We start from the raw sequence: 19367 nt of genomic DNA on the forward strand, positions 1-19367 counted from the left end.
CTTCTCTTCACAGACATCCCCATCGCGCCCTTGGATCACACACGGCATCTGGACGTCCCGTTCTTGCACTGATGTCCTGGGTCTCGTTCCACTCCGTATCTTTCAGGTTTGCTCAGCCGGACGGATGCCTGACTCCAGGAGGGACCCAGAAGGCACAAAGTTTTCCGAGGAAGCCAACAAACGGGCGCCAGGAGCTGACTTCTGCGAGGGGAGCAGCGGAGTCCTGCCTGCGGCTGCTCTACCTGGTGAGGCACCGGGCTGGGAGGAGGAGGAGGAGGAGAAGGATGAGGATGCGCAGGCATCTGCACCGAGTCCAGATGAATTCCTAAAGCCGGCAGCGGCGGCTTCGGACGCGCTCCAGCCCCGAGCGCTGGCTGGGAATAGGGGACACCCGCAGAGAAACGCGCAGTCCCGGTTTAGGAGCGGGGCGGGCGCTCGGGAGAGCCCCGGGAGAGCCCCGGGAGGGCGCGGGGGCGCCGCGTGGCACCTGGAGCCACCCCCGGAGCATCCCGGTGCGCGGAGAAGAGCGGCGGGGTGGGGGTAGGGCGGCGGGGCGGGATACGTGCTAATTAAAAAAAATAAAATAAAAAGTTAGGTTGGCTCCCCTCCTCCGAGGCGCCCCTCCCCGCGCCGAGATAGGGATGCTGTTTGCAACAGGCGGCGGAGGAGCCGGGGCGACACGTGATGCGTCTCCCTTATCAGGGTGCGCGGGGCAGCGCGGGGGCGGGCAGGGGGCGGGCGCCCGGCGCGGCGGGGTCCCTAACCGTGCCCATCTCTTTCCCCCCCTCCGGGGAGGCGCGGAGGACGGGAAGTTAAGCGCGGAGTTGATGAACTTTGCACATCCACAGAAACGGCCATTTTGATTCCTTTTTTTTCCGGAACAACTTTGCGGATCCCTCCCGGGCGCTCCCCCCCCCCCACCCCCGCCTGCCCCTCTGCTCCCTCCTCCCGCACACACGCTCCCATCCTTCCTCCCGGGATGTCGCGGCGCAAGCAGCCCAGCCCCAGCAAAGTCCGGCGTAAGTACCGCGGGGCTGCCCTCACAAAGGGCAGGAGCGTCTCCTAACTCCAGAGGGATCGCTTTTTTTATTTTATGTTGTGGTTTGTTGGGTTTTATTTTTTTTCCACTTTTCTTAAAGGTGGGGTGGGAGGAGGAGAGAAAGGAGGAAAAATAAACTTCTGGGAGGGGGCAGGCGCGGGGATGAGGACTTTGCAGCGTGTCGGCTGGTGGTGCGACTTCTTTAAAATAATTTAATGCTTGTTGGGGGGAGAGGAAAAAAGTTTCCTTAAAAAAAAAGGAGGAAAAAAGTTTGGCTGGCAGCGGTGGAGATGATGATGAGTTCGTGCAGCCCCCCTCTTCCCTTCCCCCGCTCCTCCCTCTCCTCTCCTCCCTCCGCGGCTCCTGGTCTGTGTGGGTTTTTTTTTCCCCCTTTCCCTGTTGCAGACTTTTCTACCAACCAGCGGCACCAGCCGCGGCGTTTTGCCTTCAGGACCTGATGCTCATCCATATTAAACCGTCTGAGCTCAGGAATCCGGCCAGATCATCCCCCCCCCTCCTTCCACCCCCCTCCTGCTGCAAAGTTTATTTTTAACCAAGCCACCGCCACAATTTGGATGGGGCTGCGAGGAAGCAACATCTTCTAGCCCGGATCGCCCCCGTCTCCCCAGCCCGCAGCCGGTTGCCTTTTAAACTTTTCCTTGGGGCTTTATTTTCCCTGCCGGCGGCCCCTGCCCGCTTTTCCCGGACGGGAGGCCCGCGCCGGAGCTGGGAAGTTGGGATGAAGGCGCCCCGTCTCCGCAGGTAGAGCCGCCTTTGCGCATCTCTCCGCTCACTTTCCGCCTCTTCCCCCCAACTCGGCGGGTGTCTGCCCTTCCTCGGCATCCCGGTACCTCTTCCCTCTCCTTCCTTCCCCACTTTTCTTTATTCAATTTTTTTTTCCCGACACTTTTCCTTCTCTTTTTCCACCCCTCCCCCGGTAGGGACGTGCGTGGCCTTTCCCCTCCCGCGGATGGAGCGGGGAAGGGGGGTAGGGAAGGGGGGGGGGAACACGACGACAGCCCCGGGATGGGGGGTGGTCCCCCCTCCATCCCGCTGCCTTTGTGCGGTGCCAGGGACACATCCCTGCTGGGCAGGGACACCCAGGCGGCGTCACTCCTGCTAGGAAGGAGCCCGGGCATCATCCGAGCCGAGGGCTGTTTGCAAGGGGGGGTGGGGGGGGAGGGAAGGAAGGGGGTGTCCCCTTCACCTTGTGGGGGGGGAGGTCGGGAGAGCGGTGAACCGTTTCCCCACCACCCAGCCCTCCACAAGGCGATGTTTGGGGATGAGAACAAAGTTTGGGAGTGAGCGGCTGCCCCCCCACCCCCGCACTTTCCTTGCCCGGTGCGATGGGAACCGGGAGCAACCGGTCCCTCGGGCTGCTGCGCTCCCCATCGCCCCGTTGCTACGGACCGGGACCCCCCCGCCCGCTTCGCTTCCCACTTCCCATCCTCCTCCTCCTCCCCCCCGCCCCGGCAGCTCCACGGGGGCCGCCCTGAGGATGCGAGGCCGATCCGCCCGCCCAGTTAGGATGCAGGGGGCTGGGGGGTGCTCAGCCCCTTCCCAATCCATCCCCCCATCGGGCGCGGCTGTTGTTGGGCAGAGCCGGGATGCTGCAACTTTTTTTTTTTTTCAGCAGAGGAGGGAGGGCGGTGGATTGAACTTTGTCATGTCGCAGATAAGTTTCCTCTGGCTTCTTCTCCCTCCTCTTCTCCCCCGCCTCCCCTCCTCACGCACACTGGGTTTTTTTCTCTCCCTCGCATCATCTCCACCCTTTGCTTTTCTGTTTTTTTTTTTTAATTATTTTCCCTGTTTCACCTCTCGGCTGCAACATCTTCGCCTGGTCGGCATCCTCGCTGGGTTATGCAGGAGGAGGAGGAGAACACTTCTCCTGGCTCAGCACATTTCCCTGCCCGCTCTGCTCCACTGTGCAGAGGCCTGGGCTCCTCCGTGCCCCGTCGCCTTCCCGCAGCCCAGCGTGGAGCTGATGTTCTGGTTCTGCCCGCCGAGGAGCCAGCATCCCTCCTAGGATCCACTGTACGGATTCTGGAGGGAAGCGAGGGGATGAACCCACCACCCAGTTTTAATCCCTGACTCCCTCTTTTGCCCGTCTCCTCTTGAACATCAAGTGAAGCGTGATTATGCGTTTGAGAAAGTAGTTAAGCATGGAGTTGGGTGTGATTTGGGGGCAGTGGTCCAGGAGAGACAGCAGATGCGGCTGGTGTTTCTCACCATCCCGTCATCCATCCTCGTGCCCTGGAAAAAGAAATTTCCTATTAAGAACAGGAGCAGTTGCTAAATAACGCTGCCTTGTCACCCCTGCAGTGCACAGTAGACAGCTGTTAACGATGAAGTTTTTTCGTTGAGGTCTGTCGTTTTGACACAAGCACCGAGTTTTGTTACCACAGTTCCTGTTTTCCACAGGGTCAGCGTGCGTGAAAGGGATGCCGTGACTCAGGGTCAGGCCAGCCATATTTGTTTTAGGTTTTAATTTTCTCTTTGAAGACTTAAGGGTATATAGTCTTTTCTCGGTGTGCCTGCATAATGCCGATTAGCCTTAGCGGGAGTTGGTTACATCCAGGGAAGAATAGGCCCTTTTGTTTGGTAGAAACCCAGAAACAGCATGAATCCATCATCCAATCAATCAGAGTACCAGGGCACTCCCTCACCTGCCGGCAGGGACACATCCAGCCTCTTTTTTTTGCTACAGGGCAGCTGCGCTTGGCCTGATGTGGCCTCTTTTGCTCCTTCACCTTCCTCCTCCTGGCAGCCGTATTTGGAACTGAATTCCTCTTGTGTAGTTGGAAAAACACAATCCTTTAAGTACAATCCAGTGAACTTTTCTTCTGCTTTAATTTCATAGGCTGCTTCTAGTTGTCAAACTGCTGTTTGTCCATCTGTAGTGAATATTTATGTAGCCACTCTTACACGTTTCTTTTAATAACTAATTATCATAAAGAATATATTTATTTATTTATTTATTGCTTGGTTTTAAGACAGAATGTAACAGAGTGTTTGCTGAATGCTTTTCTTCGTTTTGTTCAGTTTTTATTTTTTTCCACCCGGACCAGGGTGTTTGAAGCTTTATTTGCCTTTCAGATTTCAGTGTAGTGAAACATCTTATTCTGGCTCAGCTCACCCAGGTTATATGCCCATTTTTAACCCCTTGAAATACTCAGTGACCCTCTGACCCAATGGCTTTTCATTTTGGTTCTGAGGGTCAGGAGATTCTTGGAGGTTCAAAACTGGGAAAGCTGAATGTCTTCATTATCAGTTAGCAATATCTGTAATCTCCTTTGATACCAAGGGCCAGTGCAGTGTTTCCCAAGGCATAAAAACAATGACTTTTGTAGTGCTTTTCTCAATTGTTAAGGATTTTATCACTTTTCCTTTGCTGAAGACACACTGCAATCATAACAGTAGTTTGATTTTAGCCTGTGAAAGTTTCTTCTTCAGCAGAAATAGTTTGGATTGTTCTCAGTGGGATTTTTCATTTAAATCAAAAGTGTTCACGTACCTACATTGTATAGATTAAAAATATATAGATAAATCCCTTTGGTTATGTTCATTATCCCTTGTAAAAGTAGGTGGTGCTTAGAAGGTCATAGGATAAGTGTTGCTAAGCAGCTAAACAGAAGGATGCTAAAATTAACCTGAGTGTTTTTGTAAGGGATTCACTTTTTAAATGGCAATAATTTTTTTAATTGACTTTAAATACATTTTTTGGTAGTAAAAGATCTGAAAATAAATACTTAGATGCATGCCTAAAGCTTTCCAGGGCAGTGTGTCGAGTGTTCAAGTTATCTGCATAACAGGAGTAATTCCACCCTTCCTCGGTATGCCTGAATTTTACCTGCATTGGGCCCTCAGTTTGTGTCCTTTGCAAATGTCCTTCCAGAGTTGTCTGTAGCTCCAGGAGCATCTTACGTATGTTGGAGAGCAGCCTGTAGGGACAGTCTTGGGAAAAAAGAAACTGCAAAGGTTCCCCAGGAACAGGCAGAAAACAAGTAAATCCTGTTAGTCTGAAATCTCTGCTTGTGCTGAAAAAGCCCCTTTTAACTTCTTGATGAATGATGCCTAAGTTTGGAAATCTGTGTTTTAGGTGTACACGCTTAAAACATGTGAAATCGTGTTTTCTTCTTTCAGTGCAATAAACGTTGTTTTAAAATGAGCATATTATTTGACCATGTTACTGGACCAGTTTGAGACTGCTGCCTTGATGATGTGGTAGCTTCTTTCTCGGGAGGTAATTGCCTGTAGAGAAGGATGGTAATGCTGCTTTCGGTCCTCCTGAAGGTAGCGAGAACGCCTGTTGCTCTGTGTCTTTTTCTTTAGCCTCCTTTCTGAATTCAAGCAAGATGGTCAGTCATGGGATTACAGGTTTAAAATGTGCTTTTCAAGAGTATTCTGCAACTTGGAAAGGGGCCAGGAACTGCTTCGTGTTCTTTTAAGTGCAGCTTGGTCGTGGATGCAGTGCTCAGGTATGCTGCAGCTTTGCTGGGAAGTGTCTCAAGGAGCAGATGTGAACCTTGGGGGTGAGAAGGAGTTGCCTTCTGACTGAGACCATGCAACGGCTTGTTTCTTATTTTTGGGTGGATGATCTGACTTGTCAAGTTGTGCAGCAGTGAAATGGGATTTTGTCTGAGGACTCGGATGAGGAAACCTTTCTCTGTGTGAGGTTTATTTTTTTCTTGGGTTTTTTTTTGTTTTCTTTTTTTCAAGTATTCTGCATAAACCAGCAGCTATAGCAGCTGCACCTCCCTACCCCCCAATTTAGAAGCATCTTTATAGGCAGAGATTTCAAAGGCAGGACTTTGGTATCTTTCAAAATGCCACTCTCTGCTGATACACTGAAAAGTTAGCTGCTTGTGTGGAGCCAGGAAGGGCTTGAAACTTGCAGAGCTTTGTGAGGCCAGGTTTGGTTATCAGGGTTTGATTACAAATGAAAATCGGTGAGGTTGGCTGAGGTGGGAAGTGCTGGCTCTGTTCTGGGGTACTTCTGAACAGGAATTTCAGGAGCCTTGACTCTTTGTTCTTCCTGGGTGCAAGAAATCTGATGATGGCTTATCTTTGATGTCTGCCAGTCAGGATGTTTTCCCATCCTGAAGGTGTTCCCCCCACCCCACCCTGCCTTTCTGTTTTGAATAGCAACATTTGAGGGCCAGAGACTTAGAATTCTGAGTACAGGCTTCTGGGGCAGCAGTGCCAGAGCATCTCACCCTCCCACCCTCAGCATTTTACTCAGAGCAGGGTGACAAAACTTATTTAGAGCTCATGTTAATGCTTTATTATGAAATACGAAAAGTACAAATAATTGCCAGCTGGGGCATGTGCTGTGGACTCTTGTTGAATGGCTTGTTTGTGTTGTGATGGAAAAGGATCAGAAACAAGGAAAAGAGCCTGGACAAAAGGAAGAAGAGTCAGTGGGATAGTTGGCTTGTGGCTGTGCCGTTGTTAAACCTGTTAGAGCAGCCTCCTGCAGCCAGAAAGGAATTGTCCTGATGCAACTGAGCAGCGCCTGGACCTGGCTTCCTTTAGAACCAACACAGGCCTTCTGCTGTATCCTGCTTTTTTTTTTTTTTTTTTTATAGTGGCATTTCAGCTTTCAGGTTGGCCAGCCCAGCAGTCAATAAAGGTGGTTGCCTTTGAATAGGTGCTTTACACAAAAGAAGTAGTGGATGGGTGGAGACTGTTTATTCAGAGTGATTCAGCTAAGTAAGGCCAAGAGAATCTGCATACCTCTTTAAAAATGGAGAGAGAGAGAGGCAGCTGTTCTAACAACAGGATTCACCTGCAGAGTCCCAGTCATCCACAGAGGTGCTGCGACGAGGGAAAAGAAGAGCCGTCAGAATCCCCTGCGGGCGTTGTTAGGCCCCTGAACTAAAATAGGTGTTCCAAGGACCATTAGAGAGGGAGATCTTTCAGGCATTGATTACCTTCCCCTTTGCTGATCACCCCGTGGAAGCTTGTGGAATGCAAATTTCAGATTCTGCTGCTGTCCTGCCCCTAACTTTGCCAAGCAAAAATGTTTTGTGCTTAATCTTACTTTGTTACTACTTATTTGATCTTAGGATTTTGAGAGATCCTTTTCCTTTTGAAGAAGATACCTCCTCATCCTGGTATCAGAACTTTCTTTGAAGATGCGGTTTTGTGAGAGATGTTACCTTTGCAGAGCTCTCACAAAGTGCTGGGAGAGCTGCTTGCACACAGTGGCCAAGTGACTTCCCAGTGTAATTTCTGTCACCTGTGATAAGTGAAGTTTTGCCCTCTAAGTCAGTCTGGGTAAAAAGTACATTAAGCTTCTTGGACATTTTCTGTGCTGATGTGCCGAGTGACTTGCTCATTTGATTCCAAAAGATAAATGTATTCATTTTACTGTTAATAGTGAGAGTGCCGGCCTATGATACATGGAAGACTTCTCCACGTCTCATCTACTCATAGATATTTTAGCAGGTGTTAGCATGCGCTTTCATAAGCACAAACGTACTTGTAGGTGTTGTAGGAATGAATGGCCTGCATCATCTGTCCTTTGAAAGTGGAGGATGGCCAGCCATTGACAAAACTTTTTATAGTTAATTTGAGTATGTGCTTCCTCTCTGAAGCTGAGAGAAGCAAAATGTTCATGTTGAAGCGCAGCTGGCCTTTGCTTTTATCATGTATGATTAGCTGGCTCTAACTGGTGCCCTTGTTAGTCCTGTTTCGTACAGCAGGTGATGTCAGTGTTCAGGTGTATTGGTACCTGGGAGTGCTTTAAGCTCAGAGCGCTTGCGTCACAGCAATAAATTCCATTCCCATGTTCAGGCCAAACTCCTTCACACTGCTAGCGTTACGGCTTGGACAAAGGAGAGCTGCTATGGATTTTGCTCCAGTAAGTGGGAGTACTTCCTTGTATATCCTTTAGGGAGCAACATCACTTTTAATTTGGAACACTCACCACTTTGGGCAGGGGAAAGAACAGAGTTTAAATTCCTCTTTTTATTACACAGAATGCATTTTCTTCATTAAATTAATTTCATTATGTCTCATTGCTCTTAAGTATTTTGAGAACAAGAGAAGCATCGACGACATGTATACCTGTGTGCTGTTCTTCATTTGTGTGTGCAGTTTTTTTGTGATGGTAATGCAGTTGCCTCTGTATGGAGGACAACAGGTTGCTGTGCTGTCTTGTGCATGTGCTTGCGTGCTTCATCCCCTCCTTCTCCCCAAAAGCTTTAAGGTATCACAAATTGGTGTTCACTTGGGTAAGTTGCAAGCACAGCTCTTGCAAGACAGACGATTTGCTGTCTATACATCCTGATGCTTTTGGATGGAAGGAAGGAAAGCTGCAGTAGGAGACGTGCTTTTTAAATGAGACACTGTGAAGGTCCAGGAAGTGGAAGCATGTGCCATAGAAGCTGGTTGTGGAAGAGATATAGCTGGATTACTAAGGGTTTCCATATGTGAGGTTTGGCTGTTATTTTCCAGGGGAAGAAGTATGAGTGCAATGCCAAGTGTTTCTCTATAGAGATGTAACTTACACCTTGCATTTGGTTGATTTGGAGGATATGTTTCTTTTGGTCTTTTTTTCTTACAGCTGCAGGTATCACTTATTCTTCCTCCTCATCAGATGGTCCAGCCATCTTAACACATTAGAACAAGTATTAGAACATTGTAATACATTTGCAAGTAGGGTTCAAACCTGTGCTCTTTGACAGCTTCTGAAACAAGTCTTGGAGCAACTTCCAGCCTTTACATCAGATAGATGGCTTTTCTGCTTGGTAAGATCTCCTCACAGTCTTTGAACTATCAGAAGCCTGACTGTTATGTTGCAAAAGGGTAAAGAGAGCTGTACCTAAGAGAGTGCCGCTATTACCCTGGTATAAGCTTGGGTTTATTGCTGGAAACTGTGCTTTTCTTTAAATAGTGAAGAATTTATTTTTGTATCAGTGCTTACCTACACTTGTGGGAGAAATAGTCTCCCTCCTCAGTCTCCAGTACCCCTTTTTGGAAATGCCAGTAACATTTCACCGAGCATGAAATGGCTACCACATTAAACGTAACCATAGGGTGAACATCTAGGGATGGGTGAACCATACCTCACAGTGAGTGCCGGTTGTGTTGGGAGGAACACATGCAGATCATAAACTCTGCAGGAAGGAACTGGTGGATTCTGCAAACTCTGCAGGCCTGCTAACTGCAGTTCAAGCAGTTCCCAATCTTTATTTGCAAAGCTTTTGGAACTTGTAAGCTCTTTAAATCTAGTGACTGAGGATTTTCCACGGTTCCCTTTTCCCTCAAGAAACAAAAAAATGATAGAAATAAATGGTAAAGTTACTAATTTTAAATGCTCAAGGTCAGCAAAGGGAAGTCAGGATGTTCATGGAACAGTTCAGTGGGCCAAGCTGAACACAGATTCTGCCCCATTATGGCTGCTGTTATGTGTTTAATAAATCAATAGATGTGCAAATAGTATGTGGAAGTGGAAAACATGGCTTCATTTGAAACAACAGCAAAATTCTTTCATGCTTCACGGGACTAAGATTTTATGTGGGATGCATACAGCTGAAAGCTCTTGAGCATTCATGACATGAAAGATGCCAAGAAACTCTAAAAAACTGAAATGCTTATAGTTTCTTTTTATTTTTTCTGGTGCTTGAAATTCCTACAGGTATAGTTACAAAGTCAGTGCCTCTGGTTTAGGAGCTGGTTTGATAAACAGCAAACTGAATTTGCAGTATAATAACCTATTTTGACTAAATTCTATTCCAGCCTGGGTTTGGGCATCACTGAAATGTTGTGGCCATTACTGCATCCCTTTTCTAAATCCTAGAGGCTGTGTTTTAACTTCTCTTGTGTATATTCAAGTGGGAATATACTTGAATATACTGAGTATGTATGAGTGAGTGGGAAGAGGACTTGTCCTTCCCAGGCCTGACCTTCCCTGCAGGAAAAGGAGAATGCAGAGAATTCTCTCCAAGGATGGATCTGGGGCAAAGATGGCCTCTTCGTGTTTGGGGCCAGAGTTTTTATTTACACCATTGTGTAACTCTTAGTCTCCATAGGCAAAGATGTGGGTTTGTACATTTGCAGCACCACAAGCTTGCATGTCTGCCTGATAGCTGAAGTGTGCTAGTATTGCATGGTAGATACACTGATGCCTGCCTCATGGGTCAGTGTGGAGCGTTGTTGTCTGACTTTTGACCTTGTGCATTGGCAACCGCTCTCTGCCTGCACTGGCTGAATCGTCTGACTCGCAGGAAATGTTTCCACTTGCGTGCTCACTGTCTTTTCAAACCAATTGCTAAAAAGTATTTGGGCCCAAAATAATTTACACTGGACAAGAAGACGCCAGCAGCATGTGCAAATCACACACGATGGTTACTGTCCCAGCTAGCGATTCAAACAGAGCTGCACAATGCTGTAGCACAGATGTGGGTTGTGAAAGTCCAGACTGATGATTTTAATATTTTCACTATTTCTGGTAATGGATATTTATATGAGTTTCCTAGTCCAAGACCCAAGAAATGAGCTGGTGGTGGTCTTTGTTTGACTTTCAGTATACAGATGCAAGTGTTATGCTTTGATTTCCTACACTGTAAACTCTTTGGGGCAGGGATCAGCATTCAATTACCAAGTTTTGAAAAGCCACCTAACACATTGTGGAACTGACCTGCTCGGCACTACCTCAGTATAAATGTTTAATTATAACTATCTTCTTACCCCGTAGTGGAGCCTTTCCAGATATAAAGGTTGAGGCATGCTGGGAACCAGCAGTGCTGCTGCTGAGGTGCCTGTGTATAAACAGAGAGCTTTGGTTGCAAGGCAGAATTTGGGCTGCTCTCATAAATGCCTATTTTGCACATAAGGGACAAAGGTGCTTTTTTTTTTTCCCCCCCTAGGCAATATAGGTGCAAGTATATACACGTGTTCAGGGGTCTGTGTCTGGCTGTTTAGTTTAGAAGCAAATACTCGCCTAGCTTTAATACGTACTTTAAAGTATCGCAGTCAGACCATGTCTTTCTCTCCTTTTTGCTTTAGGTCTGTATGTGAAAATGGGAAATGTAAGGGTTCTGAAATTGAGAAATTAGAAGATGAAACTCAGAGTAGAGAGATGTCACCCCCTCAATACGTCACCTTCGCAAGACTGAAATAAAGTACGTTTACTGTCTCTTGCCATTCACAGAGTAATCTAATTCTCTTGCCTTGAGTGATTTACATTATAGCTTTAGACTGAATTTTTAAATCATCCCAAAAGTGATGTGTGTATCATTTATGTTTATACAGCATTAAAGCATACGGAGTAATGGAAACAACTAGAAATTAGACCTCCAGAGAAGACTCCCATTTTAATCAGGTTACTTACTTGGATTAAGCCAACCCAAATTTAAAACACGTGGGCTCCTGTACTAAACTAGTTGCATTTTCAGCACTCCAGGGGTCCGTCTGGGAGTTTATTGGTGTGTTGTAGTCTGTTCCAGCCAGCTTTGTAGGAGCAGTTTGGTGTTACTAAGGTTGGAATAAGCTGATGTCAGAGTTTTGTCCACAGTACATTGCAAGTAGAGGTCAAACACTTGTATGGCTGGTGATACTATGACTTGTTAAGAATGTACACAGCAGGTCGCTTTTCAAAATATCTTTTGAAAAGCAGCCTGTGAGAGAGCAGTGCCGTGTAGAAGAGACACCCATCTTCCTCTGGCATCAGCAAATGGATGCATCCTATCACACTGGACTGCTGAGCATGTTTAGTCATGTTACTGTAATAAGCTCTGGGAACAGGAATGGGTTCTGCCCTGCTGCTCTTCGGGAAGATGTGAATGAATTTGACTGGTTCGTTCCAGGGAAAGTTGTGTTCATGTCTTGCTGCTTTTCTGCTCGGTACAGCAAAGGAAGGAGTCGAGTTTGTTTCTTGGCTAAAGTGGGTGTTTCTTTGCGGTTTAGGATTGCTAACATTACTATACTTAAATTCTTACTAGTTAGAAGAGGTAAAATTAAGAAAATTGTAAGTGACTCCCAGTATCATCAGTGTTTCTGGTGCCGATAGTATACAGATGTCCTTGGTTTTGGGACTCATCTTTGCCCTGATGAACCACCGTGGCCTTCAGGCATCCCTATTTCTCCTGCACTGGTGAATCATCCTGTACCAAATGCAGATGGAAACATTAAGGGTGCTGCGGTGGTGGGTTACCGTCTTTATCCTTTTCTTTTTGTCTTAGCACAGCTAAGCCTGACGGCTCTCAGGGTATTTTTTAAATTTGCTGGGATGTGTGTGTATGTTGGAGGCAAGTCTAGATCACGCCAAGCACTGATCCTGCAGACACTTTAAACACAGATATAATTCTACTTAAGTAGGCTGTTCCATTTAAGTCAAAATACTGGCATGGGTGAAGTTAGGGGAAGTGTTTCAGGACTGGGGCTTGCCTTTAACTTTCAGAAAAAGTATTCCTGACACAAGCCAGAATCTTTAACCCATGTGAGCTGCAGCTCCAAACTCCTCTCGCTGACTTCAGTTTCTGACCTACTTGGGAAGGTATCGCTCAGCCCGGGGAAGTATCTTGGGTCTTGCAGCCTGAGAAGAGTTGGCTTTGAAGAGAGAGGGCAAGAAACACGGCTGTGAACCCAAACTCCTTCAATATACAGTGTCCGCAAGAGTTAAACGAAAGCACTCCAGCAGCTCATGTGCTCTCTCTGTGTGCATACTTTCCTAATCTTGACATGGGGTCTGAGCTGCAGGCTCCGAAGGCGTACGTGAAGTTGGCTTGGCTGTCACCTTTTCACTCCTTGGATCTGGCTGTGGCTCAGTGCAGGGACACTCCCTGCTGCTGGGATTACCGGCTGCAGATAGCTAGTTGCCTAAAACCCGCTGCTGTGGGGCTGGCTGGGGAGAAAGATGCCCTGGCAGCCTCGCCTGCCATGGCGCTGCTTCCTGCCTTTGCGGGGAGCTGTAAAGGGAAGAAAAAGTGCTGCAGTGGCCCCTTTCCTGCGTCTGGAAGATGTCTTGCACCCGCCTCGTGCTCCCAGGTTGGTCTGAGCGAGCTTTCTGCCTCTCTGCTATCATCATTTGGCTGGAGAACAACTGCCTCCGAGGATGGGACTGCTTTGAAATAGGGGAGCAGCTGCCTGGAGCAGGACCCGTCTCTGATGCTGGCAGGCTGTCCGTGCGTGTTCAGAGGGGGAGGACAGAGCCTCCTCTAGGTGACAGAGTCCTGAGGGTGACCTGCGCCTTGGCTGTCCGGAAAGAAAAACTCCTTCAACCCACAGCACGCTGTCAAAAATTGCTGAGCATTTCTGACCACGGGCTGCAAATGAAAGCTGCCTTTTTTTTTTTTTTTTTAGTTCTTTGCACTTAGGTTTCCTTCCAAAGGCTGCCAGTGGCCACCTCGCCCCACCCTGCAGACGTGTGGGCGGGAGCGGGGGTAGCCGGCAGGAGGGAACATCACCAGTAAGGCAGAGCGACTTGGCTCTTGGCCACACACAGGAGCAGGAACAGCTGCCTCGATGGCCCCCGGAGCCTCACTGATGTCAGCATAACCAGCACTCCTTAAAACCCGGCACTTGGGGGGGGCGAGGGGAGCAGGGCTGGAAGCAGGGTTAGCGAGGGTAAGCAGTACATAAAACAACCCCTACGATTCTTTTTTTTCCTTTTTTTTCCTCTTCAAAACAGACCTCTGCTTTCTATAGGAATGGGAAGGTGTTGGATGAGTGAGTGAGAGTTATAAGAATTTCATAAAAGTAGAACAAGTTACCAAAAGCAACGAGCAGAAGGAATATGTGTTGTAAAATTTGTGTGTGTCTGCTTGCTTGGTTTTTTTCCCTTTTAAGAGAGGAGTGTGGCTAGGAAGTTTGGTGCTGCTGGATAAATCTGTAAGTGCTGTTCCTTTCTCTCTCCCCTGTGTTGTCTCCGAGAACCTGTCACACTGACAGATCATACTGTTGAACATCATACTGTGTTTGAAAAGTTATCTGGCTTGCCTTGGGATGCTGTATGAAATACAGCAGGATGTGGCATCCTGCAGGGAGCACGTCATTTGCGCTCACTTGACCTTCTGTGCCTGCTTGAGCAGAGGAGGGGAACACACATAGGAAAGAATACAATTGTTTACAGTTCCCTTCCACTCCCCTGTCTTGTTGCAGAGAGATGACACTTTGCATTACTCGTGATGTTTGCCAAAGATGTCTTTCTTCATATGGTGGTACCAAGGATCTCTGATGGTGAGAAACTGCATGGTAAAGGGTGGTGGCTATCTGTCTGACCACATATATGGGATGCACAGTACCCTGTGATAGGTACCAAACTGAATGAATGCGAGTTCCTTTTAGGCCTGACATAACTTCTTCTGATTTAAGAGCTAGTACAGTAGTTTCTGAAAGTCACAAGAGAATCTGACGTGTATCTGGAAGTGCTGAGGGAAGAGGATACCAGCTTTTCCAGAACTGTGCAGCTCAATCACAGAACGAGGTTGGACTGGACATGAAACTGGATTCCAGGGTGACGTGGTGATTGCAGCCTCGGCCGGCTTTGCTTCTTCCCACAGCTGGGGAGTTGATTTTCCCAGTAGGCCTGTGCCAGCATAATCCTAGTCCTGCTGCTGCTCTTGTGGTGTTACCCCAGCACAGAAGTCGTACTTGAATTGCTTGCAAGTGGTATGCAGTGCACAAATCTAGGCGACAGGGGTTAAGCCAGCCTATCCGGGCATGTTGCAAAGCTGAATTTGCAAAATGCTGTTTCCATCAAGGCCAGTGTAATAATAAGTTGCAGAGATTCCGTACTGAAAAACAAACAGCCTAACATAGGCATTTGGGGAGGAGAGTGTTGTGCTCTTTTATAAGGCTTTTGCTTTTGTTAACTCAGGTTAACTTGACGAGTCAGATTAACATTTCCTATATGGTTCCAGAATTCTTGTAGTAATTAGCAAAAAATGACACAGGGTCACAGCTATTGTATGGGACTGAGTAAGCATCTATTCACGTTCCTTTTGATTGGGACAGTGGCATGAAGGAGACAGTAACAGAAGCAGAAAAAGAACCCAAATGCTCTAAATCCAGTCCTATGTCTTCACCATTAGATCATGCTTCCTGTCTAGGCAGATGAAGCCACATAAAAACTTTGTTTCACAAACAGATGACATTCAAGTACTACCAGCAGTAAAATACAGCTACGGCTAATATATTTGTTCCGACTTTCATCTTGAGTGCCTGGTGGAACACCTGTAAGTATTTACATTTTAACATGAGCTTTTGTGCTTGTGAAAGCAGACAGTTTGACAGCAGTGACCTCTTGCACAAAAGCCTGAATAAGTGATGAACTTCCAACAAATCCATGACCTGAACTCTGCTGGATGCATATTGAAGGCGACAAGTTAATATGACCTGTGGCAGTACTGACAAGAGGCCTGGCTCTGTGCTGGACTCTTCTGCTGGAGGTGGTCTGCAAATGTGCCTCTAACCACCATCCCTGCCCAAAGGCTTGGAAGTAAGCGTGCCTATACTCACTGCTTAGGTGAATGCCTCAGGCAGATGTTTGCTGCAGAAAGGACTTCAGTTCTTCCAGACGTTTCTGGTCTTGCAGCTCTACTCTAACCCTGAGTGGAGGGCTCTTTTTGTATTGCAGAGAAGGCAGAAGTGTGGATGTGTCTTTTCACCCTATGCTTAAATTGAATTGAGTGGTAGTTAAAACTTCAATTATGGGTAGCTCCAGAGTTGGACACGTCTCTGCTGCAAGCATGGTAACTTCTGGCTGTCAGACAGGGAAGACAGCTGCGGTATGGTAACCTCTAAAATCACCCTGACCTGAATCATGCTGAAGCTGCAGCTCCAGGTGTGTTTCCTTGGGACTGCCCTGTCCTGGAATGAGCAGCTCCTGGTACCTACTTTGCCAGTGAAACTTGGGTACAGGGCAGGGAATGCCTCTTCAAGCTGACAGAAATGCCTCTGGATCCATGGCAGGAGATTTTTTTTTTTGTCCTGTGAAGTAAGGCAAATTGCATTTTTCACCTGCAAACTGGAGGAAGCCCTATTTGTGTCTAATACCAAGTCAGACCAAAAGCCCCTCTAGCTGAGGGTGCTGATTGATGTGGATTTATTAAAACAGAGTATGGCAGAAGGGCACCTATTAGTGATACTTTGCTAATGTAGGCTCCCAGCAATACGCAGCTTCTGGAATCTCTTGAGCCAAAGGGTTTTAATATAGGTTCAGTATTTAAGTTCAACAGTCCTTTTCCCTGAGCTTGTCTAGCAGCTTTTTGAACCCATGCATTCAACATGCTGTAACGGTGAGAATTGCAGTTTAACTACATGCTTTATTGGAGGAGAGGTAAAAAAACACCCTTCTAAACCTGATGCTTCCACTTGACACCATTTAGGGCTTGTACTATGGGAAATAGCAATTAATCGCTCACTATTGAACTTCTCCATGCCTTTCAGGATTTTGTGGACCTCTGTTCTGTCACCTCTGTGGCTTTCTTCCCAGGTTGGAGTCCCGATGCGAGTATTAGTTATCATGCAGATGTTGTTTCATGTTTTTGATTATGTTGTTCACCGAACACTTGTTAAAGCTACCGTTTGACTTGTTAACATCTATCACAGAAATATGCCAAAAGTACTTTGTTTGCCTACATATTTATTGCTGTAAGACATATACTTGGACAGGCTTAAAGATTTCCAGGATTATCCTCTTCAGCACCTTTTTTTTTGGGAAGCTTCCCTGATGTTGGAAGGTTACAGGCAGAAGATGCTGATCGGTGAGGGTGTTTACAGGTCTGGCTCAGTCCCTTCTATTCCCAGTTGCTTGAGAATTCTTCTCTAAAGAGTGTTTCACTCTATGCCTTCCTTCCCAAATGCACTTCCAGTTTGTAAAAGCAGTGACCGTACATCCCTCTGCTTAATATTCCCCCCACCCCTACAGATGGCAGGCCGAAGCACACCCTGCATATCTAAAACCTTAGTGAATGCAACCTATCCAGAGACAAGGGGCATTTGTCCTTGCTAGCTTGGAGGGTATTCCCTTGAACTCCACTCAAAAGAAGTGATGTAACCCACAAAAAAGTTTGCCTGCTTTCCTCATCCAAATGCTAGTCTGCTTATAAAGGATGATAACAAGGATTCACCAGTCTGTCTGGTCTCAGCAGGTTTGAACTTCTTGAAGTAAAATGTTTATTGATGTAACTCTATTCTGTTCCGAACCCCTGTTTTGGTAGTCTGCCAACCTACTTGTCCACCTGTAGGACTGTTCCACATTCCTGGAATTGGAGATTTTAATTTTTACAGCCAAAAGAGTTTTGCTTCAGTACTAACCATACCGCTAGTATTTACCTACGTTAGATTGCTCCCAGGGTGCTTTACAAATTAGTGCCTACAATGCTACTGACATGCAGCCACTTCTGAAGTGGAGAATGAGAAAGGAAAGGTTTAGATCAGGTCATGCTAACCCCTTTCTTTCTCTGTGTAAAGAGCTGCACATTCTTCAGTACTGACATAGCCCGACCAGGAACCTTGGCTTTTAAAGCCCTACCTTAACCTGCCTACCAAATGGTGCATGCTGCTTGATTTGTATTTAGCTGATAAAAAACATTATTCTAGCCTGCCAGAACTGGGAACTTGGTTGCAAGTAATACCAAGGGTGATGCTGGTGATTTGAAACCATTTCACAGCCTTTCACAGTGAAAACTCAGCTTTATCTAGGTTACTTATTCCCTTTGTTAAGCCTCTCAGGACTGATTAAATATAGTGGTCTTAGGAGAAACAAGCCCTGTTCATCGTGTACTACTGATTTATAATGGTAATCTTTCAATGTTGCTGTCTATAAAACCATTCTAATAAGCTGTTCAGTGGACTCTGAATTATACAGTGTTTGGACATAGCTGGCTTATCTGTTAGAAGAAATGAGGCAGGGGCAGTCCTTTTAAACTTTAAAGTTGTGGTTATAGCTCTGGCTGTTGAATTTGGAGCTTGCCTTGTATTGCTTTGCAGCTACTCTATGTGTTTAGTATCCTAAATTTAAATTTAGTGTCCTAAAGGCTGCACCAGGACCAAGGAATAGAGCATATGCTTTACAGGTGTCTCTCTGCTCTTGGGTGTTAAATCAGGAAAACCTGAAAGTAAATGTAAAGCCATTGTGTACATATAAACAGGAGGACATGTTTATGTTGCTTTAATTAGAAGTAATTGCTTAACTGCCTTTTTTTCTTAGGGTGCATATCCTAAATGCTAAAGGTCTTAAATATCTTAAAGATACTCCCAACTAGCTAGGCAAAGAAGCTGATAAGGACTTTTTGTATTTGTCTCTCTGTCTTTCAAATGTTCAGTTTTGGCTGCATCCGTTCTCTAGTCTAACCTGCTGTGCAGCTGATTTACTTGGGCTGGCACAAGGAGGTAGTGGAGAAGACATGGCAGAGGAGGACAGGACTTCTGATTCCAGTGCAGACAGTACAGATTTTAAAAGCCTGTGCAACCATCATTAAAAAGACTGGTGCTAAAACCATCAAAACCATCGTGTCTTTGTAGTGAAGCAGGGGCCAGGAGGAAGAGAACCAAGCAAGCAGAATGCCTTTTGCCCAGTTTATCTTTGCAGGGGCCTCTAATCAACCTTGAATGAAACAAGAGGCATTGCTTGCTAGGATGGATCCTGGAATCCATGTGGCAGTGTTGCTGGTTTGATTAATTCCTACACACAGAGCCTAATCCAAGCTCTTCTCCATGGGTGGGGGGTCATTAGCAGTGTCTGTTGTATCTGTCCTTCTATGTAGGAACTGCATCTGCTCTGTTGTTGGGCTTAGAATCTTTGCTGGCTTGGAAATGCAATGCTGAAAAAACCAGCACAGTCGTATTCTGTGGTGGTTTTTTTGAAGATGCTTAATTTTTAACTTCTATATTCTTATCTGCATTCTGGCTTACAGCTTTGTTGAACATAAGAGTGTCCACTCTGTGGGTGTTTTCAGTTCACAGGTATCTTTGTACCATGATGCCAGTAACTGTACTGAAAGAGTGTCAAGCTTATGTTAATCAAGTCACTTTCCCTCACCACCCAGTTTGCTTTTCCCACTTGCCCCTGTCTTTCAGGCACATTGTGGTGTTGGCCTTCAAAGGCTGTATTTAACAACACTTGTATTTAACTGCTTTTCCCCCTACCACTTCAAGGCAAGTATTCTTCCAGGTATGTGACTACAAACAATGCAAAGGGAAGACTCTCAGTGGAGATCTGCACCCAATGTCTGTTATCTTTTTAAAGCTGCCTTTTTCCTAAAGTGCTTTTTGATATTTAGGTATTTCCTCCCAGCTTTCTCCTTTCTGGTGTGTCTTTGCCTGGATAAATTAAAAAAATTCATAATGGTGTTGAATTAGTGACTTAAGAACAGTT

The 19367-nt window shown here is 46.5% G+C and overlaps 1 protein-coding gene across 6 annotated transcripts in view; it reads left to right on the forward strand.

The window, feature by feature from the left end:
* The first annotated feature begins 901 nt into the window (after positions 1–901).
* Positions 902–19367, forward strand: part of RREB1 (ras responsive element binding protein 1) — a 124919-nt gene continuing 106453 nt past the window's right edge. For 2 of the 6 annotated variants that reach the window (XR_011337160.1, XM_069853607.1), the window contains exon 1: positions 920–1019. Coding sequence is in view for 2 of the 6 variants with exons in the window: in XM_069853607.1 (XP_069709708.1) it covers positions 980–1019 (40 nt within the window). In the remaining 4 variants the exon portion in view is untranslated. Of the gene's footprint in view, positions 1020–1449; positions 1802–19367 lie in introns of those variants that run through there. The other 4 variants (XM_069853611.1, XM_069853608.1, XM_069853609.1 and 1 more) reach the window with 4 other exon arrangements.

This window comes from Phaenicophaeus curvirostris, chromosome 3 (assembly GCF_032191515.1).
Source record: "Phaenicophaeus curvirostris isolate KB17595 chromosome 3, BPBGC_Pcur_1.0, whole genome shotgun sequence".
Taxonomy (NCBI): domain Eukaryota; kingdom Metazoa; phylum Chordata; class Aves; order Cuculiformes; family Cuculidae; genus Phaenicophaeus; species Phaenicophaeus curvirostris.